The 26821-nt window shown below is 37.3% G+C and overlaps 1 protein-coding gene and 1 non-coding gene across 2 annotated transcripts in view; one reads left to right on the forward strand and one right to left on the reverse strand.

Annotated features, from left to right (window-relative positions):
* The window catches only part of LOC150091141 (FERM, ARHGEF and pleckstrin domain-containing protein 1-like), a 331643-nt gene that overhangs the window by 206488 nt on the left and 98334 nt on the right, over window positions 1-26821 (forward strand). Inside the window, exon 7 of the mRNA XM_090387751.1 lies at window positions 13534-13621. Within this exon, the coding sequence (XP_090243877.1) occupies window positions 13534-13621 (88 nt within the window). The remainder of the gene's footprint in view (window positions 1-13533; window positions 13622-26821) is intronic.
* Window positions 9577-9648, reverse strand: TRNAS-AGA (transfer RNA serine (anticodon AGA)). Its single transcript has one exon. It is a non-coding gene; the product is annotated as a tRNA-Ser (tRNA).

Raw genomic sequence — 26821 nt, forward strand, 5'->3', positions numbered from 1 at the left:
CATAAGCCTCAGGCTTCCTTGCACCATGTAGCTAATAATAATAACTTATACACCTCTATCAGATCACCTCACCGGTGACTAGTCTCCAGACACTGTAATTTGCAAAACTTAAGCCTTTCTTCGTAAGAGCAACTCTTTGTTCCATTCATTAATCTTATTGCCCTTCTCTGTACTCGTTCCAGCAGCTCTACATCCTTGAAATGAGGCCTCCAGACCTGTATACAGTACTCTAGGTGTGGCCTCACCATTGCCTTATACAAGGGAATAATCACCTCCTTATCCCTGCTAGAAAAATTCCTATATATCATTGACAAGACACCATGAGCTACTCTTGCAGCTTGTCTGCACTGCTCAGAGAACTTCATATCTGCCTGCACAATTAACTCCAGGTCCTTTTCATTCTCTACCACTGTCAGTGGATGAACCTGGAGAAAATGGCAAATGGAGCACTGGTAAAACTTCAGAACTGGGCAGCCCTGCACAACCTTACCATTTCAGGAGAGAAAACAAAGTCCATACTCCTTAAAGGCAGGCTACAAATCACAAGACCACCAACAATAAAATTAAACTTTATGCCCATACGGTTGCACACTGAAGTCAAGCTCCTAGGTATCTTCTTAGACTCTGGGCTTACCTTCCACCACCACCTAAAGTATCTAGCCAACAAAATTCAAAGGTACGGTGCTATAATAAGGCGGGTCAGCAGGGCAGACTGGGGGCTGAAGCACAAAGCTCTTACTCTGATATATCAAGCGGCATACGTGCCAATTGTGTGTTATGGTGCCTCTATCTGGTACCGAAAAGCCATCCTAGCAAGAAATAAACGTAAGCTGGATTCAATCCAGAGATTCATGCTCCTTTCAATTTGCAGGGTGTGCCGCACTGTCAGCACCCCTGCTCTGCAGGTATTAACTGGATGTCAGCCACTATACTTAGAAATAGTTCAAAGAGGGCTCTTTTATCACTTAAGGAAGGGAGTTCCAACCCAACTGCTAAATTTTCAACTTGACACCACAAACGGCACCAGGCAGGAAAGACAACGGATAACCCAACATCTACAAGAGATATGGCAACATGACTGGGACACTACAACAAAAGGGGCCATCACAAAACGATTCCTTCCATCCATAAGTTCAACTCACCCAGAACCTCCACCCTGGTTTTCGCCTGGCCTCCAGGTGACCTTTATCATTACCGGCCATGGATCCTTCCAACAAAAACTGACCGCCATGGGAATCGAGAATGATCCACGTTGCCACTGCGGCGAAGAGGTGTCCTGGGGGCACCTCATGTATGAGTGCCCCAGCTATGACAACATTAGGCTTAAATTCCTCACCACAATACAGAGAAACCCTCGCAATCAAGAATCAACTCTGCTACTCGAGGAAGATACCTATAAGGCATTAACCACCTACGCGCAAGAAACATTTGCACTTAGGCGAGCTAAGATTGCAGAACTCAGAGCCCAAGAACTAAACCGGACTGGCGTGGGATAACTCTCCATTCCCCCGGAAAAATGCAGACATAATCATGCAAACCCTAATAGGGTAGGATCTATTGCAGGCACCATCCAAGGTGCGGGATGCTGGCACTCCTCAGAGTGCAGGATTTAAAAGTCATTGCAAACCCGAAATGGGTAGGATATACTGCTGGCACCGATCTAGGTACGGGATTGCTGGCACTGACCTCGGTGCGGGATCTACAGGCACTATGCCATTGGCAATTACACAGGGGCACCTGTCCCCTGTGACTTTTAAACCCACATTCTTTCCTATACTTCGCCTAAATTAGGGTGGATTTATTCTCCCCTGTCAACCCACCCAAATTCATTCTCCCTCAAATCCTCTCTCTTCTATGCCCCTCTCTCTCTCTCTCTCTCTCTCTCTTTTTTTTTTTTTTAATCTATTACTTTTTTACTTATTTAGTTTTATTATTATTATCTTTTTATTTATTTATTTATATATATATATATTTTTTTTTTAATCTGTTACTTTATTTTTCTATTTTATTTTATTTCTTATTTTATTTTATTTTTATTTTTTTATTATTATTATTTTTTTTTTTTTTTTTTTTTTTTTTGTCTCCTGCAACCCTGGCGGACGCCAGCCAGAGTATAATGGACAGCCTGGCTCACCTCCCAGTGTTGGTGGTGGGCAACGTGGGGTTCCCTAAGGGGCCTTGCGGCTAAGCAGCCAGAGACAGAACAACAGACCACAGCACAACTCTGTCACAAACCAGACACCACACTTTTTCTGGCTTTTACAGAGATTCTGTAAATTCTTCACAAAGTACCATGGTGCAGATGTGGGAAACCACTGGTGGCGCCTTCCACAAAACACTATGCCACTATGTCAGTGTAGTACCACAGAGTTGATACGTTGCTCTGAGGTTACTGTTTCCCATATGTAGTACTTTACTTGTCAATGTTAAACTTCATTTGCCACCTCTCAGCCCATCTGCTCAACCTTTCCAGATCCTGTTGCAGCAGCATAGCGTCAGTAGTGTCCTTAACAATCCTGCCAACCTTTGTATCATCTGCAAACTTGGACATTAAGCTTGATATACTATCATCAGTATCATTTATAAATACAGAAATTAATAATGGACCCAACACTGAACCCTGAGGGACTCCTGATAACATTAGTCCACGATGAGCAGTAACCATTTATTACTATTCTCTGTCTTCTCCCCCTCAACCAACTCTTCATCCATAGCAGCAATTTGCCTCCAGTGCCACACTGCTCCAATTTGTGCAGCAGTCTTCCATATGCAACAGTATCAAAAGTCTTTCTAAGATCCAAATATATAATATCAAAGTTATTCCCTGCATCCAGTTGTTTTGTGACTGCATCATAGTATCCAATCAAATGGGTCAGGCAAGACTTTCCCTTAACAGAACCATTTTGTGTCCGAGCTATAACTGAAGTCTTGTCTAGATGATTCAGCAGTGCTTCTTTAACCAGTGCCTCCATTAATTTTCATGAAGTTAAACTCACAGGTCTATAATTGTGTCAGCCTTTGATCCTCCTTTGTGAATTGGGGTTACATTTGCACATCTCCAGTTCATGGGTACCTCCCCTGAGTCCAAGGAAGCTCTCATAATTATGGCTAAGGGTTTGCTTACTTCCTTTTCTGCCTCCTTTAATATAGCTGGATAGATCCCATCCAACCCAGGTGACTTTCTTGTGTTTATCTTCAACAATTTTTCCTCCAATTTACAAGATTATCTAGCTTACTGCCAGAGTTGAATACACCTCTGGCATTCCCCTCGCTGAATAACTCCTCATATGTGAATGTCGATGCAAAATATTCATTTAGTTTGTTAGCTACCTGAGCAGGATCATCAGCTGTTGAACGAACTATGTTAAGTGGACTAATCTGATTCATCCCCTTCCTTCTAGAGTTTCCATAAGTAAAGAACTCTTTGCTGTTTTTCTTTGCATCCTTTGCAAAGATTTCTTGTAATCTGCCTTTGCCTGCCCAACCTCCTTTGTAACTTGGTTACAGATCAGCTTATATCTATCATAGGCTTCTGTGTCACATGTTAATTTATATGTATCCCATGCGTTTTTCTTCTCTGCCATATGTCTCAGTAGTTCATCTGACATCCATTTAGTTCTTAACCTTGAACAATATTTCTTAGTTGGTATGTAAAGCCTAGTAGCTTCCAAGATAAGTTCTTTGAATGCTTCCCATTTTGAATTTGCTGTTGGTAACATCATCAGTTGGTCCCACTGTATAGAATTTAAATACTTTCTGAGACCATCGTAGTCGCCTTTATGAAAGCAAAAACCCTTCCCTTTACCCCTGATGGTAGTTACCTCTTTGAGTAAATCCCTCTTCAGCACACTGATCACTGCCACCTAGTGGTTCCTTTATCTGCAGATTCTTAATGCATGAAGAATCACTGCTGATAATCAGATCAAGAGTATTACTCCCTCTAGTTGCCCCCGAACATGCTGATGTAGAAAACAATCATCCAATAAATCCAAAAAAGCCTTGCTAGTGTGTGTGTGAGTGACCAACCCACAAATTCCAGTCAGTATCTGGGAAATTAAAATCCCCCATTATAAGACTCTCTGATTTACTGGCCCACTCTTTCCCTGTACAGTTTCTTAATATACTCATCAGAATCATTAGGCCTATAGCACACTCCTACTCTCAGTTTTGATCTCCCAATGCTTATGTCACACCAAACTGACTCGACACTGCACTGTCCAGCGTTGTCGACTGGCTTCACTTCCTTGGACTTTGTGTTTCTTAACTAATAGCATAACCAGTGGTGAGCTATGGTGGGCTCGCGAGAGCCCATTGTTATATTTTTTTTAAATTCGCGACCCCATTGTTGAGACGATCATTTATTTTACAAATGAAATCCTGAATGCAATTATTGAATATCCAGAGCCGAAACTATGGTGGGGCGAGGGGGACCCATTCCCAGCATTTTAAAATTGCTTCATTTTTGATTTAATTAGTCGGACCTCTGTTTAACGAACTTCTTTATAGCGATTTTTTTTTTATTCCCCCTTGGTAATTACATTTAAAATAGTTTCTGTTGAACGAAGAAAATTTCCATGTAACGAACGGATTAGGAGAGAACTTTGTATGCATTGTTCTCACCTCTGGGCTTTAGGCAATTTAGATAATTAAAAAGTGCGAATTAAGGGTGAAAGGGATTACAGTTTCACAATCTTAGTGGTGTCCATAAAACCTATGCAGTCACATACTGAGAAGTCGCACTAGTCAATATGCTTTCCATAGTCAGTCAGAGGATTAAGAAGATTCCGACACGGATAATAGCCCCTGGTCAACCTACGTTGTGGTTCTCCTTTACTCAGACAAACGGGCATATGTTTTTCGGAGAAGTGAGTGATCCACACCTTCCAGTTAATTTCTCCTGTCTATGTTTATATGGTCACAGTAACTGAATATGCATGTGATTCCGATATTTTGCCCTGTATTCAAATAACTAGTGATAATAGTAATGTAGAGGTGGGGGGATTGAGGCAACTAAGATATATAAACTTTACGAAGATGAAATGTTGGCAGATTTTGAAACTTTGTCGAGCCTTTCACTGTGTAGAAAATGTTCTAAAATATAATGGCATACAGGCAATAATTTAAAAAAAAAAACTCTATCACCAATCTCCAAAAAACTAGTGCAAATTAAGGATGATTGCTAAAGAAATTTATGTGGAAATTATAAAGATCGGTCGTGTGTTCGGGCCACGTTGAGCAGCTTTTAGTTTGCGGACGGCAATTGTGGGTTGGAGGAATTCCCGCTTTGTGCAAACATTTTAAATCAGAAGTTAAATATTCCGGATTATTAAATCAACCTTTAAATTTGGAATTTTCTTAACAATTTAGCAGTAATGATCGACATCCTGCAGGAGCTCTCTTACCTTTCAGAAGTGTTACAGAATCACAATGTTACCATTGTGATTATAAATTAATTATTCATTATGCATATAAATTAATTATTCTAACTATCAGTGCTATTGCTAATTTGAAAAATTCTGAAGCTAAAATTGAAAGAATTTGAAGGAATCAAAATCAAAAGTAAAAAAAATTACCTCGTGATCACTGCATTGTGTTATCCTTAAATGATAAGTTATTAGTGCAACAGGGCAGTTTTAAATTAAATAAAGAAAATAACGATACCACTGAAAGAAATTTTAAACATATGCTACTGGAAATCATGGAATGTGAAAGAACTTTTGTCTCGGTGGCAAGACGGTGAAAACCGAATAAGAAATTTGTTTTCTGATAAAATATGAAATAAAAATTAATGATTTTAGAGATTTTGTCGAAGACAGTTTATCTTTAAAATCGAGTGAAATTACCTTTTCAATTAAGAAAGCCAGAAAATATCTTTGAAACCATTGCGATTAGCAGTGCCGAAGCTGAGTGAGCTTTCAGAGTAATGAATAATATTGTGACAATTAAAAACATTGCAGATTATGATGACCATTCATCTAAATGGAAAACCATTGCTTCAATTTGATCTGGATCGTTACATCAAATCATTCCTCTGTAATCATCGCTCAGCTATTGAGAAAAGCAGAAGATTGACAACAAATATTAATAAAGAAGTAAATTGGCAATTTTTAGAATAAATTTTTCTTGAATATTTGTGAAATAATTTTTTTTCATGTACTCTGATTTTTGTGTACTTTTTCTAGTTTTTGTTTTTTATGTAATATTTGTTTTTATATTATGGCATCTTTTGTGATAGTTTTTATGTTATTTGTGATATGGGAAATATTTCATGTTATTTTTTATTCTCAATATTAAAATTTTATCATGAAAAAAATGTATCCATCAGTGGCGTAGCTACCATGTAGGCAGGCAAGGCAATTGCCTCCCGCCCCGGCGTCTTTGGCTCTCTCCTGTTTTTGCAATTTTCATTATTGAAGTGGGGGCCCGAACATGCTCTTTGCCTCCGAGCCCGAAAAATGGTAGCTACGCTACCGGTATTCATTATATTTCCCTAGTTGTTAAAAAAAAAAAAAAAAAAAAAAACGAATAAAAAAGTTGTGCATGTGTCGAGCACATGCAGTAGATGGTTTATGAGAAACATCCTTCGCGTTTATTTTAGGTATTTTGATTTCTATATATTGATTACAAAATAAAAGAGCTTTCTTATTGTAAATATTTTATTAATCATTCACAGATTTTCATAATTTCTGGAAGACAGGATATAATGGATTTATGATAACTAAAGTTAGAGATGTATACTTGCGAGCGTATCTAAATAGCTCTGTAAAATAGCACACCAATTGAAGTACCGATCTTGTAGTTTTCATTAATTAAGTGGGGACCCGAACATACGTAGCAACATATGTAGCTGTTAGGGGCACCTAACAATGGAATGCAACGAAAATGCGAGAAGAAAAAAGAAATTGTTGACAAATATTTGTATTGTTGCAGTCATACTTACTGCAGTAGTAACTTCAGGAAGCATGATTGCGACGTCATAGTATTCAAAAATTCTAAAAAGTTAGAACTCCAGACACTGTCGTATCCAGTTATCATCATAAGGTGAAGCATGACAACCAGATTTTTAAGTTGTTTTTTTTTATATAGACCTAGGAACGTTTTAAACATTCACTTATATGCATGGTTACGGGAGTAATAAGTCGCATCTGTCCACCCCCCTAAATCTGCCACTGACTCAAGAAATCATACCAGTCATGAAAATTGCATCACATTCTCTAATCACACTACTAGTAGTGCGAGCGTTTGAAGCCCCTCTAGTGGAAGCCACGGATGACGTCATTTCCGTGACCGATTTCCGATCAAATTTACTCTATAGAAAGTCGGAACGGCGCCTCCGTAGCCAGGTGGGAAGGAGCAGCAGTGCGTAGCACACGCTTCTTGATTAGACCGGGGTTCGAGCCCGTCACCACCAAATACGGAACATGCGGAAAGGTCAGGGAATGACCACCGCACCGGAGCAATATGGCCTTAGTTGCTAATGCTCCTAAAAACCAAATAACAACAACAACAACAACAACAACAGAAAGTCGGAAAAACTGCGAGCCCATTGTTAAGATATTCACAGCTCACCACTGAGCATAACCCCTCCTCCCTTCCTATCCTGTCTATCCTTTCTGTACACATTGTACTCCCCAAATTCCAGTTCTGCATTCCTTATATCTGTATGACACCACATCTCTGATATCCCAACACTATCTGCCTTTGATGTTATGAGCAATACCTCAAATTCATAAAATTTATTTACCAAACTCCTAGCATTGGTGTACACGCAAGTATAAGTGCACCTGTTCCTATTCTTAGCTACCCTAACACAACCCATGTGTTTACTTGTACTGCAATGACTCCCAGCAGTCTCTGAAATACCCTACATCTTGTTTTCCAGGCTGCTGCTCCTCATTCCAAAAGAAGCAGTGCAAGAATCACTTTCACTTCTGCCAGTGACTACTGTTAATCTATTAGTCCTTGTATCCCCCCCAAACTAGCAGTTTTCCAACCCACCTAACACTGCCTCGATAGCATCAGCAAATATTCTGGCACCTTTTCTATTTAAGTGTATCCCATCCCTGTAGAAGCAGTCTCTCCTGTTAACAAGTACAGACCAGGCTGAAAAAAATTCTACCCCTTTGAGCCTTGCAGTCTTTCCAGGACCAAATTGATCGACAAGGCTCTGATCATATACTCCCTCCTATCATGTCTGGGCAGAATTGCAGACACTTTCAAATTCAACCCTAATTCACGGCTTTTTTTCAACAGTGACATGTACTTGTTAAGTAATTCTGCCTGTCTCCTACTCTTAATATCATTAGTGCCAACGTGTACAACTAAATCACCTTTTGTGCCCTTAAAAGATGATATCCACTCTACAACATCATGAACCTTTGCCTCTGGCAAAGGTTCATGATGTTGTAGAACATGCTTTTTACAAAGCATGTTCCCCATTTCCCTGACAATAGAGTCACCAACAACTACTAGTTCCTGTGGGACCAGCGCATTCTGCCTTGGGGGTTGCTGCTGTGCTGTGTGATGACCAAGTGCAAGCTCTGGCGTTGATGTGGGCAACTGAGAGCTTGATGGGCCCTCAATTTAGATCCTTCAAGGGCATCCACCCTGCCCTTCAAGCTCTCATATAGGCCCATAACAATGCTGAGTTGTCGCCTGATTTCTTTACACTCCTTGCATCGCGCGCACACACACAAATATCATGTCCCGTACCCGATTGCTCCACAAGCATCATGCAAGCAGTGCATTTTAAAAGGCTGTAATTCAGAGGGCAACTGCTGCCCTCAGTTCTTCCCCTGAGCCACCGCACTCCCATTACCTTGAGCCTTTTGCTTTGCTGCTCTGGTCTGAGTCATGATTTTGATTTAATTTTAATAAAATTTCAATTTCAGTACAAAATTATAACCCTAAAATTGTATCCCAACACAGTTATAACGCTATATATATTTTTCCGTATCAAGTTATGTATTAATTAATTATGTTATATTTGTAATCTAAGTCGTTATATGTATTTAGTTAAAAGTACAATTTAATTGATAACGAAGTTTAACAAAATTAATAGATTTTACTGATTAATTGACAATATTATATTATATACTGTACTATACTATGCTTACGTTATCTAGTTCGGGATATAACGTTGTGTCATATAACAGTGGCAGCAAGTTACGAACAGTAAATCTACGGACACTTAAGTATTAACTAACTTCCTAATCTCGCTGTCTCAGTTCGTAATAAACTAAGGATCCTGACTAGGTCTATAAGCTACTTATAGAAAATAATTTGATGCAACAATTGGTCAATAAAGCGGCTAAATATGGCTAAAAAACTTCTCGTTCAGTGGAGCTGCAACTTGTAACACGTGGGTTTGATACCCTTACTGATACTTTTATGCAATTACAAGGCTGAGTAAAGAATAAATACACCAGATTAATCAGAAAATCACAAAATAATACTATACTACTAAATTTAAATCAAAAGTTTTAGAAAAACAATAATTTCAAATCAATAAATAAGAAAATCCACTTAGCGGCTTTGAACACTTCTGACTCCTACTAGCCTCCCAAAACTACCAATGGGCTCGTCCAGGATTTGTACCTGGGACCTCTCGCATTCTAAGCGAGAATCATACCCCTAGACCAACGAGCCACATAGTGGAACAAGTAAATACATGGGCTGTGTTAGGGTAACTAAGAGTAGAAACAGGTGCATGTATACTTGCATGTACTTGAATGCTAGGAGTATAGTTAATAAATTCGATGAGCTTGAAGTGCTAGTCAAGGCATCAAAGGCAGCTATTGTTGGGATATCAGAGACATGGTGTCACACAAACATAAGCAGTGCAGAACTGGAATTTGGGGAGTACAATGTGTACAGAAAGGATAGACAGCAGAGGAAGGGAGGAGGGGTTATGCTGTTAGTTAAGAAACACATAAAATCTAAGGAAGTGCATCCAGTTGATGTTGGTGGACAATGCAATGTTGAGTCTGTTTGGTGTGACATAAGCACTGGGAAAGGAAAAATGAGAGTAGGTTTGTGTTATAGGCCTAATACAGGCCTCTGTAGCCGAGTGGTCATGTGGACGTGTATATGTAAGGGCAGCACCTAGAACATTTGTTCAACTCCGCCTCGTGTCTCTGTGAAGAACAGTATCACTACAAATGGGCCAGATATGTGTGTGACGTATGTTTGTGTGTATTATGTGTGTGTTCTGTTGTTATGTTATGGCCATTTGGCTACCCAGAAGAATCAGTCGCCTGGACAGATGATTCTGGGTACTCGTCCACACCACGGGAAGGTGGGCCAGTCCCAGAAAAACACATACTGTCTCAAGAGAGACTTTGACCCACCTAGTGTTGCCAGAAGGTGGAACACATTCCTCTGGGGCCCCATTCCAGAGGGAGGAGATAAAGACAGAAGAGCCAAAAAAAAAAAAAAAAAAAAAACACCACCTGTGGTGCAGTTAGAGGAAAAAAAAAAGTAAAATAATAATAATAAATTAATTAATAAAAAATATATATATTAAATAATAATGATAAAAAATAATAATAAAAAATAAAGAAATAATAATAATAAGAAGAAGAAGAAAAAAAACAATTTAAATAAATTGGCTGCACTAGAGGGGGAACTCAAGGCAGAGCGCGTGAAAAAAAAAATTTAATTAAAAAATATATATATAATAATAAAAAAAATGGAATAAAAATAATAAAATAAAATAAATAAATAAATTGTCTTATAAAATAAGTAAATAAATTGGCTGCGCTAGAGTGGGAACTCAAGGCAGAGCGTGTGAAAACAAAAAAGAGGTTCTGTTATACAAGGTAATCCATTTTTTTTTTTTACAGGAATTAAACTTTTACAATGCAGCATATTTCAAGATCAAAAGAGAGATATATTTTGTTTATATACATTTTTAAAAAAATTTCACATCAAAATACATTCTTAGAAACTATCACTGATGTTTCAATGAAGGTCCTTCAAGTTCGGAATCCAGTCAGTTTAATGCTTTGTAAATGCTGTTGTTGTTATTTGGTTTTTAGGAGCCTTAGCAACTAAGGCCATATTGCTCCAGGGATATGCGGTGGTCATTCCCTGACCTTTCCACATCCTCCATATTTGGTAGTCACGGGCTCGAACCCTGGTCTAATCAAGAAGCGTGTGCTATGCACTGCTGCTCCTTCCCACCTGGCTACGGAGGTGCCACACGAGTAATTACAGACCAGTTAGTTTAACTTCTGTTCTGGATAAAATAATGGTGTCACTGGTTAAAGATGCATTGCGGAATCATCTAGACAAGACTGCAGCAATAATTGAGATGCAGCATGGGTTTGTTTAGGTTAAGTCTTGTATAACAAATTTTATTGGATACTATTATTTGGTCACAAAGGAATTGGATGCGAAAAAAAATTTTGTATCATATATATGGATTTCAGGAAACTTTTGATACTGTTGCACATGGAAGACTACTGTACAGATTGGAGCAGTATGGCATTAAGGGCAAGTTGCTACAATGGATAAAAGGATGGTTGAGTGGGAGAAGACAGAGTGGTGGTCAGTGGGTACTGCTCTACGTGGACTAATGTTATTAGTGGTGTCCCTCAGGGTTCAGTGTTGGGCGCATTGTTGTTTTGTATATTTATCAATGATATTGATGAAGGTATGTCAATCTTAATGTCAAAGTTTGCAGGGTTGTTAATAACAGTAATGACAGTATGCTGCTGCAACAGGATCTTGAAAAGTTGGGTAAATGGGTGGAGAAGGGGCAACTGAAGTTTTACATTGACAAATACAAAGTACTGCATATGGGTAGTGGACAATGACAGAGACGTTGGGGTAATTGTGCATTCAGATATGAAGTTTTCTGAGCAGTGCAGACAGCCTGCCAGTGTAAGTCATGGGGTCTTGTCAATGATATACAGGAATTTTGTGAGCAGGGATAAGGAGGTAACCATAAACAATGGTTAGGCCACACCTTGAATACTGTGTACAGGTCTGGAAGCCTCGTTTTAGGAAGGATGTAGAGTTGCTAGAATGAGTACAGTGAAGAGCAATAAGACTGGTGAAGGGAACAAAAGGGTGCTCTTAGGAAGAAACACCTAAGTTCTGCAAATTGCAGCTTCTGGAGACTAGGCACCTGCAAGGCTATCTGATTGAGGTGTATAATGCCTTCAATTGGTTGAGCAGGCTTAATGCTGATGAGATTCTTCCTCTATTGTTGTTGTTATTTGGTTTTTAGGAGCATTAGCAACTAAGGCCATATTGCTCCGGGGATATGTGGTGGTCATTCCCTGACCTTTCTGCATCCTCCGTATTTGGTGGCTCACAGACTCGAACCCCAGTCTAATCAAGAAGCATGTGCTACACACTGCTGCTCCTGCTCACCTGGCTACGGAGGCGCCTTTTTCCTCTAGCCGAGATTACAAACCTGAGGGGGCATAGATTCAAACTGAGGAAAGACACTTGTAGAATAGATGTGCGGAAGTTTGCCTTTAGCCAGAGTGTAGTTGATTGCTGGAACAAACTTCCATCTGTTGTTGCGGAAGTTGATACATAAATAAATTCAAGGAAGAACTAGACAAACATTTGGAATGACTGGATCAGTGAAATGGGAAGGATTTTTTTTTTTTTTTTTGACTGATGCTGTATAAGCTTGCTTTCTTATATCATGTGCCTCTAGTAATGCTAATTCTTTAATTTTTCAAAAAAAAAAAAAAATTCACTTCAGCTTTGTTAGAAAATTGATTTCATGTGCTGTAGTGTCAACCTATGTTAGTTTCTCTTTGTACCTAATTTTATAAATCAAAATCCAGGTGTCTGAAAATGTATTTCAATATAGATATGTGAAATGTAGGCAATTTTATTTGAATTTGAACTATTGAATGTTTGATTCTAATTGTATCAATTTGTCCTTTTATTTTAATAAACTAATTAAATGTTCCATATGGTAAATTGTCTTTTATCATAATATCCAGATGATATTCATTCTCATTCTATTTTTTTGCTAGTCCATGCAGCTTGTTTATTTTTTCCCTTGAGGTCATCTGTTGTTGGTGGTAGTGGCAAGAAGTCAAGTTGATCAGTAAAGTTGAGTTGCTGCTTTATTACTAAATCAGAAATCTTGTCTAACATTCAGTGACAACACTGAGCACTGTACATTTGTCTGCAGTGGTTGCTGTTAACATGGATAACTTCTGCAATATTTGCTGTGAAATTTTCATATATACATTGTTGTTAGCTGAAAATTTAATTAGCTGCCATAATATAAGAATGTCTTGAGGCTGTGATGGCTGCTGTAACCAGTTCAACACAGGAAAAATTGAGTTTCTCACTGAGAAATTATATATATTTAAATATATGTGGAATAATTTTTCATTAGTTATTTATTTTATTTTGAAATTGGGAAAATCATTTTGAATTTGAACTATATATAAAATATAATGTTAAAAATATGATGTTATAAAAAATTGATTAAAAATGTATTTGATATTTATAAATATATTGTGAAAAACTCTATTATAAATCTTTCCTAATTAGAGGCCAGACACCTGCAGAAGCAGATCAAAATTTATTGGAAACAGCTCGTCGATGTGAGTTGTATGGAATAAAAATGACACCTTCAAAGGTATTGGGAAAAAGATAGTTATTGGACTTCCTTATTGTAATGTTATTTTACATTTAGATGGCAAGTTATTTTTTGGGAAGAAGGGTTTGTTTTAAAACAGTAGTTGGTTTGAAATTAACAGTTTTCCAGTACACCTCTGCACTGCTTTTCTAAATTATAATCTCTAATTCCATCTCTCTCTCTCTCTCTCTCTCTCTCTCTCTCTCTCTCTCTCTCTCTAAATCAGTCTGAACATGTGTCTCATCAGTGTCCATTTGCTTCTCACCCTACTTCTACAGTTAACTTTTTTTTCTTCCTCATTTATCTTCTGCGTCTGTTCTTTAAAACAGCCTTCCTTCCTGTATATTTCCCAAGCCTTCTATTACCTTTTGTGTTTGAGGTCACCATTAAAAAAAAAATGTTGCACAACTTCATAACATTCCATACACCACAGAGACCAACAACGGTCAAAGCAATATCTGGTTTGAAAAGTGCATCTCTATATACCAAACCCGCTGTGTCCAAAACTATGGACACTCACAAATAACTTGCAGGGGATATACCTCTCTGTGAAAATTGTGTATCTGTTGGAACATGCCTGCAATGATATACAGCTAGTCAACCAATGTGCCCAAACTGTAAGAAAGAGCACTTAATATATTCACCTGTGCCTCCTGGAAACCTGAAAAGGTGATCCAAGAATATAAGCTAAAATATATATTACTTATGAGGAGGAAAAAAAAAAACCAGCTCATTAAATTATGCAAACAAATGAACATTTGCACAAATCACCTGCATGTTTCAGAGAACAGTAACACAGACAGAAGAATTAACAATTTCTCTAAAGAATCCTTTCCCAATCATCTGTAGGTTGCTAAGCCCACGTAGTATGTATAGCCAATACTAACAAATCGATTTTCATATCACTCAAGGCGCCTCCGTAGCCAGGTGGGCAGGAGCAGCAGTGCGTAGTACACGCTTCTTGATTAGATCGGGGTTCAAGCCCTTGACCACCAAATATGGAGGATGCGGAAAGGTCAGGGAATGATCACCACATATCCCCAGAGCAATATGGCCTTAGTTGCTGATGCTCCAAAATAACAACAATAATAACAACAATATCACTCAAACACACCTCCTCTTCTAATCAAAAAAAGTATGGAAGGGTGTAAAGAAAAATTCACTCAAGTGTTCAGTTAAATTGATACTGATGAAAACATTCACATAAGAAACAGCCTTCCAGCTGTTTCCAGAAAAAATAGATGTGGAAAAGACCATCTTATCAATCAAAAACTGAGCTGCATAAAACATCAAACATAATAAAACAGTCTGACAGTTCAATAAGAACTAAATCATGAATATGTTCATACAATGGAATTATTGTGGTTTACACACCATCTCTGATCTACATGATCTTACACTCAGTTTGCACTGATATCTCTATGCTTCCCAGAATCACATCTCAGATCTCAAGACACATTGAGATTGCATAGATATAATATCTTTTAGGAAAGAATGCCTACAAAAGGAATGCCTAAAACACACTTTATGAAGAAGTAGCTGAATAAATCATTACAAATATCAACATTAAAGTTTGCTTGTGGCATTTTCTGCCCAACTTTTACACCCATGATATTAATCTAAATGATCTTATAACTGTTGCTGTCACATTGCATCCCGAGAGATCTAAATACACACACCATTCCTTATGTAACAATAATTTCATAGATAATGGAGGTCATCAAATTGAAGAACTATTAAAGGACAACAACATCTTCCACAATGATGCATCACCCACATGTTTGTGGGCGCATTATAGCCTAAGTTGCTAATGCGCCAATAAAATCCAAATCAATCAATCAACCCACATGTTTGCCTTCCTTCAGGTACCCAACACTGTTCTAGACTTAGTTATCAGTTCTCTTCTCTGTATTTCATTGGAAAGTAACCAGTGGCCCACCCATAGTACTCTTGCAGTAGCATAGCACCCTTGTAGAAATTTAAGATGGAGCCTTGAAAAAGCAAACTGGGAATATTGAAAATTACCAGTACTAGACCACCCAAGTCATCTACACTGATAAAGCTATCACTGATGTAATGGACAAAATTACTTCGACAGCCAGCAAACCATTCCAAGAACATCATTAGAAATGCTAGTATATCCTGAAACTTTGCGGAACCACTCTGTGAAGAAGCCTAGATAGAAAGAATAAAGTATGGAATAAGTTCATGTTGGACTACATGCCAAAGTGAGGTATATTAGACATTCCAGATAAAAGCCTCTTGGATACACTTTTCTTAATGATTAACCACACAACCTCATCGGAGAAAAAATGGAGTACTATTAGTAAAATAATAGTAAATACTAAGCTATGCCTACCCAGTTTTGTTGGAAAGGTGGTGGCTTAGCATTTACTGCTTATTTAAGGGGCAGGGCAGAATATTACAAGTCCTCAACTACATGCAAACTTGCTGAGACCTTTGTTGAAACCTCAAGAACAACTTCTTATACTTATTCTATGTTTCTCAATGATTTCTTTGAAGAAATCATTGAGAAACACAGAACGTAACTTACTCTCAAAGAACAATGAACCAACTGTTCACAATTTGTGAAATGTATCAAGCATTATCAACTTCAAAACACAGTTGTACAGCAGTTCTAGGCAATATTTAATATATGATGATTATGAATTTAAAGGATTGCTCTCTAAAGTTGCTCCCCAGCCTATTCAACAAGTTATATCAAGAAAAGTAGTTCTATGAGAAATGGTACCATACATTTTATTGGTGTTGTAGAAGCCTAGATGTGAGCAGCCTAACCCATTATAAATCTACTACCCCCTTACTAACTGTCACTGTAAAAATTTGGAAAAGGCAGTAAGTCACCTGTAGTACCTGGTGATACCCGTGGTATCTGGTATAATTTGTTAAATATACATAACCTCCTATATATGACTCAAAGTGGCATACATTAGACCAAATGTACATTGGTTCTTATTGTCAAACTAGAAGACTCCATGTTCAGTTCTTCTTTGGATCTGAACACCAAGTGATATTATGTTTTGATATAACCAAATTGCATGACACCACCTAGAAACATGTAAAACTAAGAAATATATATAATCGTGTATTATGTGGACACCTCCCCATGTTCATACAGAACTTCCTAAAGGTGCCTCCTTAGCCAGGTGGGAAGGAGCAGCAGTGCGTAGCACACGCTTCTTGATTAGACCGGGGTTCGAGCCCGTCACCACCAAATACAGAGGATGTGGAAAGGTCAGGGAATGACCACCGCATATTCCCGGAGCAATATGGCCTTAGTTGCTAATGCTCCTAAAAACCAAATAACAAACAAACAAACAGAACTTCCTAAGACAGCATACTTTTTTTAGGTTTGCTTAAACACATCATTATCAGATTTTTTTTTTTGTTTGACAAGTGAATATCCTACTAAGATAAATGCCACTCTCTTTGTTTGATTAAAAAAAATATATTACTGTAACTTCCTGGTACTGTTGATGCTGCCCTTTATGTAGCACCCCATTAGCACCTCATACCACTCAAAAAATGTGCATGGTTGAAAGAACTAAATACAGTAGAACGTCGGTAATCCGGAATAATTTGGAAGGCTGATCTTTCTTCTTTATTTAATAACTGTAGTACAGTAAGTTCCGGTTATAGTGATCATGTTTGCAAATTGAATTTTGATTATAATAAGCGAAATATCAAGTTTACTACCCATTTATAACAGATTGTACAAACAAAAAGCCCAATAAACTGAAAACTGCAAATTGTTTTTATTGTTTTATGGTTGTGACCTTCAGAAATGTGCTGTAGAAAAATATCACATAGACTACTGGGTTTTCTCAGGAACCATGAGTGAATTTCAGATTAGTTTAGCTCCAGATTCAGTAAGAATAATATTGGCCCGAAACTTCAGTTTATTATTTTTCTCAATTTTTTACGGTAAAATGTGAACGAAAAGAAAACACACAGTTTTAAGATTGCAACAAAAAACATAAACTATGTATTAATAGAATTATAAATGTTGAAAATTTAGGAAAGCTCTCCAAAGAGTTTAGTGTGGGAACTTCAACAGTTTACAACATCAAGAAAAATCCCAGTGCTATAACAGAATTTGTGGTGATTATGGATAGTGAAGGAGGAGCTAGCAGAGAAAAAGACTATGTCGAAACCTAAAAATGCCACTTTAGAGAGTGCACTTTTTTTGTGGTTTCTTCAGAAGCGAAGTTTAGATGAACCGGTATCTAGCCCGATGTTGTGTGACAAAGCATTGGATTTTAATCGAAAATTAATAAGTAATGAAGATTTTAAGGCAAGCACAGGTTGGCTGAAAATCTTTAAACTGAGACACGGTATACGTGAACTAGATATTCGTATCAAGGCGAGAAACTTTCTTCAGACGAATCAGCAGCAGTGTCCTTTAAAAGTAAGTTCGCTTCATTTAAGCAAATTACAAGAAAGAAAACGTTTATAATGTTAATAAGACGGGCTTATTATGGAAAGCATTACCAAGAAAAACCCTAGCCACTAAAAGAGAAATGCCTGTATTAAGTTTTAAGATGAGAGAAGAGCAAGTTACAATTGCTATGTGTGCAAATGCCACTGGAACACACAGATTGTTCATGCTCGTTATCGATAAGTCGAAAAAACTGAAAGCATTTAAAAATCTTTCTAATTTTCCTGTTTTGTATAAAAATGCCTGAATGGATGTTTCTGTTTTCCGAGATTAGTTTACAATTTTTATTATTTAATTAATCTTATTTAATTAAAGTATTTAATTAAGTAATTAGATTAAATTTATTTAATCTTACCGAAAAAATTATCTGGAAAATTTTATGGTTTGATTATCCAGAAAATTTGGCTATCCATAAGAGGTCTGACAGCAATTATTCCGGATAACTGACGCTCTACTGTACATCCATTTCTGTCACAAATGAATGTAATCTCTACCTAGACCCAACTCCACAACTAACTGGACATCCCAGTCCAAAATAACATCTGCTTTTTAGGACTCATTCTTTGCACCTTCCCAGTTTACATTTTGTATGGTTAAGCATATGAACTGCCAGCAACTGGTACTACAATATGCCTACAAAATCAGCTCAATGCCTGAGCACCCAAGTTATTTTTGCTCTTTGGTGGAAGATGTTATACTAAAACAAGCCTTCCTTCAACCATTTCTTAAGGCCACTCAAATGACTCCTTACTAAACAAAGCAACAAATACTCCACAGTTCCTCCATATGCTGGAGTGTGAGACTGATGAAGTAAGAACCTTAAACTGGAATAAGAATGTGCTACCTCCCAATATTCTGATTACAGTGTGGCATATATGGCTGGATCAAAGTGTTGTTGTTGTTTTAGTTTTTAGGAGCATTAGCAACTAAGGCCATATTGCTCCAGGGATATGCGGTGGTCATTCCCTGACCTTTCCGCATCCTCCGTATTTGGTGAACATGGGCTCGAACCCTGGTCTAATCAAGAAGCATGTGCTACGTACTGCTGCTCCTGCTCACCTGGCTACAGAGGCTCCAGATCAAAGTGTTAAGCACATGTAGAGAAAGCAGCTGTATTTCCACAAATGAGTTCTAGCTTGGTAGCTACTGATTTAATACAGCATTTCCATTGCCAAGCTACAAGCAATAATAATAATAATAATAACACTAAAACAGATAACCTAAATTATCAAAAAAAAAAAGTAATTTTTTTCAACTGACTTTTCCTGCAGTACTGTAGCAAATACCTGACTTACAAGATGTTATTCATATTAACATTTCTGAAAAATCAGTGAATAAATATGCCAACAAACAGAATATTGAACATAATTCTGTCCTTTTACTCAAAGCACCTTTATTTTAAATAGTCACCATAAATGTATGGTGCACTATGGCCAGAATTGTTAGTGCCCTGTAAAACTCTTAGGAAAAAACCAGAATACTTGCACTAAACTCAAAACTTTATGTGGTGACTTTCAAGGTTGTTTTTCAATTGTAAGATCATTTTTTGCTGTGAATACTTGAAAGTTGACATCCTAGATCCTGTCCCTGCCATAAGGAGGCAGGCAATCTCTTTTACTATAAACTCTCTGGACTTCCTTTCACCACCATAGGGTATTGGAAGGCAAGTAATGATGATGAGTAAAGAAGAAAAGGGGAAGATTGTGTGTTGTGGGGGGGAAGGATTACACGAAAGCGGAAAGGTAATGAAAGACTTCTCCCCTCAAGAAACACTGTGGGGGGTAAGAGAGGGGATAAAGTTGGGTATAGAATAGGGGAGAAAGGAGAAGGCACCTGTTGATGCAATCTCTCCAGTTATATTGAAATAAACAGCAAAAGAGGCAAGCAACCCTTTAGTGATAATTATGAGAGAAGCTTTTAACTGAGGGATGTCTGCTGTTCCCAAATGATGAAAGAATTTACAGGCCTGTAAGTTTGACATCTGTACAAGGGAAAATAATGGAGTTAGTAGTTAAATAAATAATGTAAGTTATCTTTACAGGAATACGGTTTTATAGAAATCATGGTAAAATCCAAATAAATGATGTTGCTAAATGTGTCAGCAAATTAATTTCCCATTACTAGCTCATTGGAAGAGTTGCCAGTATTGTAATGCCCACCTATTGATCAAATCATAGTTGACTGACAAACTATCATTTTTCGTATAATTTTATAGGTTGGTATGCTCATTCCATAAATGATGTTTATTTTTATTTACCAAAGGTAAATAAAACGTGATGTAACTAACTACTGAGTAGGAATGTTCAAAAGGGCAATGTAACTAACTGCTGAGTGCTAAAGTTTTGAACAGCAGATTGAAAAAACCCATAATAGCCAACCAAATGTGGTTTGTTTCAGTAATATATGCAGTTCATACAGAATGAATCTGAAACTGGCCACTTTGAAAATTTAGTATTAACAGTGGCAAATGATGTGAGTTTATCTGATAAAAATGCGACACTGGTTTGCTGTTGAAAAAGGGATAACTCCACTGTGTTGAGCACAGTGGAGTTTTGCCAGGAAAGATGGCTGTAACATATGTGGAGGGAAAGCCAGCTTCAATAGCAAGAATGATGTACATGTGAAACTTTTTATTAATGGCATAAGAGGATACATAGATTTTAACACTTCTTTCTGTATGTGGGGTCATTGTTAAATGATTTACAAACAGTATGTGACTTTTTAATTTTGAATTGGAGCTGATTTTCCCTCCACATGTGTTACTAATGTGTTTCCCAGAATTCTTTATTTGGCAGCATACATCAGAAATGGCAGAGTGACATTTTGTGTTTTTTTGTCCATGACATAAGAGTATACCTATCTTTCATTTGTTTTTCAATGTTGTGTCACTATGAAAAAAAATTAAAAATAGTATGCGACTTTTTTATTTTTGGATTGGAGCTGTTTTTCTTGTGAAAGTCAGACACCTTTCATTCTTGCTATTGAAGCTGGCTTTCCTTCCACGTATGTTGCAGCCATTTTTCCTGGCAAAACTCTGCTGTGCTCAACACAGTAGAGTATTTCCTTTTTTCCAACAGCAAACCAAAGTGTCACATTTTTATCAGTGACATACAAGGATAACTGTTGTTCCTCTATGCAGAATGAGCAGTAAGTTGCTTTTTATTTCACTTAGAGTTGTTTTACATGAGAAAGTTGAGCTAGTTTATCTTCATTACTGCCATGGGTGAAGGTAAAGGAAGAGACATTGAAAAACTACTTTCCATTAAGTGCTGATTGGTCTGAATTGTTGCTGATTAAACCTATGCTGTGCTGTTATAGTCTGTTACTCTCACGCACCAATCAGTTTACCATCTCTTACAGGCACATATCACTCATTTGCATACTCTTATTCACTACTACACTTGGCGCACTACGGTCATAGTTGCTGATGCGCCCAATAAATCCCGACACAAACAAACAAACTATTACAGTATACAGTTTTAATTTTATGCAGCCCATCTGTGAACTGCACATATTACCAAAACAAATCACTTTTGGTTGGCTATTACGGGTTTCTTCAATCTGCCATTCAAACATTCCCACTCAGCAATTAGTTACATCGCCATTTTGAACATTGCTACTCAGTAGTTAGTTACATTGGTCGCCATACACCATCAAAGTTATCCAAATGGCATTGAAGATACCTAGCTTTTAATTTGCATTCAGCTTATAGTCTATTATGCTAATGCACTAATCAGTTTATTGTCTGTTACTTGCACATGTCACTCAATCACTTGTTCAAGTATATTCTTATTTGCTATTATGATACAGTGTTAATTTTATGCTGTCTACCTGTGAACTGTGTTTGGTTTTCGGTTGGGGCTTATTTTTATTTCTTTAATCAGCTGTTTAAACATTCCCATTTATTAGTTGGTTACATTGGCTTCTGAATACCATCAAGTTCACTTTTTTTTCTTTTTATTTTTTTTTTCTTTTTATTTTTTTTTCTTTTTCCTTTCTTTCTTTTTCATTTTCCAACAGAGCTGTTGTACATGTGAAAGTAATGCATGCTTCATTCTTACTGTTGGAGTTGGCTTTCCCTTTGATGGCCATGTTTCATGACATATTTCTTCAGCCCACTCTGCTTGATGGTAATGGGAAACTGATGTGTCAAAAAAATTTTGCCAAAGGCATAAAAGTAAGGTTTCCTCCTCTGTGGCTGTAAAAAATAGCATCCCACTGTTTGCTCAGTAAAAGGAGAATATGTGCAATCAGTCAGTCATCTAGTGACAAGGTTTCCTGTTATATGCTTTCTCAGTAGTATTCTGATACCTGCAACAACAGCAAAATACAAACAATGGTAAATGAAGAACATGAATGTTCAGTCAGCAGCATAATGTCAACTCTTTCATACAAAATGAATCTAAAACTGGCCACTGAAAATTTAGTATTAGTATTAATAGCAGCAAATGATGCAAGAAAGCAAGCTTATATGGCATCAGCTAAAAAAAAAAATCCCATTTCACCTATCCATCTCCTCCAATAGTTTGTCCATTTCTTCCCTAAATTTAGTTAAACTATCCATTTCCACAACAACAGATGGAAGTTTGTTCCAACAATCAACCATCTGTTGGCTGAAGGCAAACTTCTGCACATCTATTCTGCAACCATCTGTCCTCAATTTGAATTTATGCCCCTCATGTGCAATTCACGAAGAATCCAATTAGCATTGAATTTGCTGAAGCCATTCAGTGCCTTAAACACTTCAATCATATCACCTCATAGGTGCCTCAAAATGTTGCATGATCATTACCTTATACAATGGGACAATCTCCTCTTAATCCCTGTTAGAAAAATTCCTGTATATCATTGAGAAAGCCATGAGCTTTCCTAGCAGCCAGTCTGCACCACTCAGAGAACATCATGTCAGACTGCACAGTTACCCCCCAGGTCCTTTCATTTTCCACTACCCTGAGTGTAGTGCAAAACCACTGAGGGTAGTGCAAAATGAAAATTAAATCACATTTGGTATGTTAATCTGGGATTATTGCTACCTATATGCAGTACCTTACATTTGTCATTGTTAAACTTCAATTGCCATTTCTCAGCCAATCTGCCTAATTTTCCTAAATTTTGTTGCAGCATTACTGTCATTAACCACTCTGACAACCTTTGTGTCATCTGCAAACTTGGACATTATGCCTGATATGCCATCATCAGTATCATTAATAAATATTGAATTTGACCTACTACATCTTGTAAATTTTACAGAATTGAAAATAAAAATAAATGGGCCTGTCATTCTGGATTCCATAGTTTAAGGATAGACGAATTTTGTATAATCCAGAAAAGTTTTAATAATAAATGACATGAAGCTTTCAGGGTTAAATGGACACCTTCATCAGCAAATTCTAATGAGATAAAGATGTTAATTTAACAGATACAGAGTTGTGCGTGCAGTGATGCGGGCATAGACACGTGATTAAACACTCAACTATTAGATTGCTACCCATTGTTGTTGCACAGACATGTGTGAATTTGCTTCCACCGTTTATCCAGTTTCAAGATAGTTGCCTCCAAGATAGGGTGTAGCCTCATGCACTTGCAGTGATTCATAGTTCTTGAATTGCACGAAATGTTAAGCGACTCTAGCCAGAGCATGTGGCAAAAGTGTCGGGATGGGTCAATCACTTCATAATCATGCTTGGGGTTAAGGTTTATTAATTTATTATGGTGTGTCGTCCAGAAGTGTTCCGTGATTGCGGATTGGTCAGTCTCACCAAGGTGAATTGATCAGCCATGCTCTGCAATGCAGTCTTGAAGGCGGTCTTGCAGAGCATGGCGGGTCATCCAGAAGTGTTCCGTGATTGTGGATTGGTCAGTCTCACCAAGGTGAATTGACCCGTCATGCTCTGCAAAGCAGTCTTGAAGGTGGTTGTGCTCTGCAAGGGGGTCTTGCAGAGCACGACAGGTAGGTCAATTCACCTTGGTGAGACTGAGCAATCCGCAATCACGGAACATTTCTGGACCACCCACCATGACCTTAACCCCAAGCCCAATTATGAAGTGATTGACCAATCCTGACACTTCCGCCACCACCTCTGGCTAGAGTCACTTAACATTTCGTGCAATTCAAGAACTATGAATCGCTGCAAGAGCACGAGGCTACACCCTATCTTGGGGGCAACTATCTTGAAACTGGATAAACACTGGCAGCAAATCCACACACGTCCATGCAACAACAATGGGCAACAGTCTAGTAGTTGAATGTTTAATCACGTGTCCATGCATGCATCACTGCGCACACAACTCTGTATCTGTTAAATTTTTCTCTAACATCTTTATCTCATTAGAATTTTCTGATGAAGGGGTCGATTTAACCCTGAAAGCTTCATGTCATTTATTATTAAAACTTTTCTGGATTGTACAGAATTTCTGTCCTTTTACAGAATTGTGAGCAGTCCATTTCAGCAATGAGAAAGTGATGTGTCTACTTTTTGCCAACAGCATAAGAGGATACCTAACATTCTAACATTTGTTTTTGTGTGCATGGTTATTTTTCAAAAATTTCTATACAGTACATTAACCCCCCTTTTTATCAGAGCTATTTTACGTGTGAAAGTGTAGTGTTCTTGCTATCACATCTGGCTTTGTTTCTGCACATGCTATGGCCATGTTTCATCTCAAATTTTTGCAGCCCATTGTACTCAACAGTAATAGCAAATTTAAGTGCCTAATTTTTATCAATGGCAAAGTAATCACGATTAGAAGTGACAAATTTTTGGTGAAGATAAAGAAATAAATTATGAAAACCACAGAAAACTTCTTTCTCACTGCTGGCAGTTTCCTGCTATTCACTCAGTAAATGGAGAATATGTGCGATTAGTCAGTTGTGTATTGACAAGATTTCCCATTATACATTCAGTGCACAATGTTTGGATACCTGTGATAACAAAATGCAAACAATAATAAATGAAAATACAATAAAAGAAGAACACAAGCACTTGCTCCGCAGCATAATGTCAGCTCATTCATATAGAATGAATCTAAAACAGGCTACTTTACAAATTTATCCTACTACTTCTTAATAAATTTTACAAACTTGTGAATAGCTCAGTTTAGGCAATGACAAAGTGATGTCTACTTTTTTACTGATATCATAAGAGGATACTTAGCATTTTAACATTTGTTTCTGTATGTAATCTGGTACTTCACTAATTATAAGTGAAGTACCAAATATAATATCATGCGAGTTCCCACTACCCAAATTCCAAATTTCTGCTGAATGCAAAGTTAAAAGCTAGGTATCAGTAATGCCATTTGAGTGATACATTTGACAGTGTTCAGATATAACTACTAAGCAGGAATGTTTGAACAGCCGATTGAATAAATGAACTAAAGCCTCCACAGCAAACCAAACATGGTTTATTTCACTAATATATGCAGTTCACAGGTGGACTGCATAAAATTAACATTGTATATCGTGGCAACTCCATAGCCAGGTGGGCAGGAGCTGCAGTGCGTAGCACACGCTTCTTGATTAGACCGGGGTTCGAGCCTGTGACCATCAAATACGGAGGATGCGGAAAGGTCAGGGAATGACCACCGCATATCCCCGGAGCAATATGGCCTTAGTTGCCAATGCTCCTAAAAACCAAACAACAAACAAACATTGTATATCGTAATAGCAAATAAAAGTATTCAAATGAGTAATGAGTGATTGTGTGACATGTGCAAGTAAGATGATAAACCAACTGAAACATAGTGATTCGGGTTGATCAACACTTCAAGTTTGCCAATAGGATTCTGATAATTATTATTATTAATAGCCATATGGTGCAAGGAAGCCTGAGGCTTATGCTACACCAGGAAAAAAAAAAAAGTTCCCGAGTTACCCTGAGAGAGAGAGAGAGAGTCAAAAGAAGAAGGGAATCACCAAGAAAGAGAAGAACGATGATATCCAGCTCAGGACCCTGGGTGTGCCAAGCCCATAGTGTATAAATAGTTTTCTGTAGTCTCTTTCTTTAACTTTGCCCTTAGCTACAGACCGCTTAAGACCTGTTGTAACCTCCTTGTTGGACAGACAAAATAGCATTGCTACATCTAGCAGCTTCAATCACACTGTTGCTTTGAGATCTGATGATATTTCCTAGTAACCATTTGTATATGATCGAATTATAACTCCAATCAATCGTTTTGATAGTAAGAACTCATCATTTTTTTAAATGTGAGTGCATAATTTTGTGTGTTTCCAGTGTAGTGCTTGTTATGTTGATTCTTAAAGTCATTAAGAATTTATATTTACCATGTGTGTTACTGTATAGTAAAAGTTTCAATCACCAATCAATATGCAGGCTAAAGCGATGAATGATATAATATTAATTTTACATGCCATATATTCCAGCATATAAAATGATCTTTGAACTTACATGTGAGGTATAAAATACTAAGCTTGAATTAATATCAGTATATTTATATACAATATATCACTTTCTACATTCAATATATTTTATATATATATATATATAACTTATACATATATTTGAATAACGTTTAAAATAGTTGGAAACTGAATCTTTCATGATAAAAATAAAATAAAAAGGTACAGCAAACATCAGAGGCAGCAAAAAGCATATTCCTCTACATGATGCTTGAAATGTAACCATACAAATAAATTAGAATGAGTTAAAAAAAAATAATAAAATAATGCCAGCAGTATGGCTAGACAAGAGCGAAAATAGTTGAAATTAAACTTAGGAATC

Source organism: Mastigoproctus giganteus, chromosome 1, assembly GCF_048544385.1.
Source record: "Mastigoproctus giganteus isolate SK-2022 chromosome 1, ASM4854438v1, whole genome shotgun sequence".
Taxonomy (NCBI): Eukaryota; Metazoa; Arthropoda; class Arachnida; order Uropygi; family Thelyphonidae; genus Mastigoproctus; species Mastigoproctus giganteus.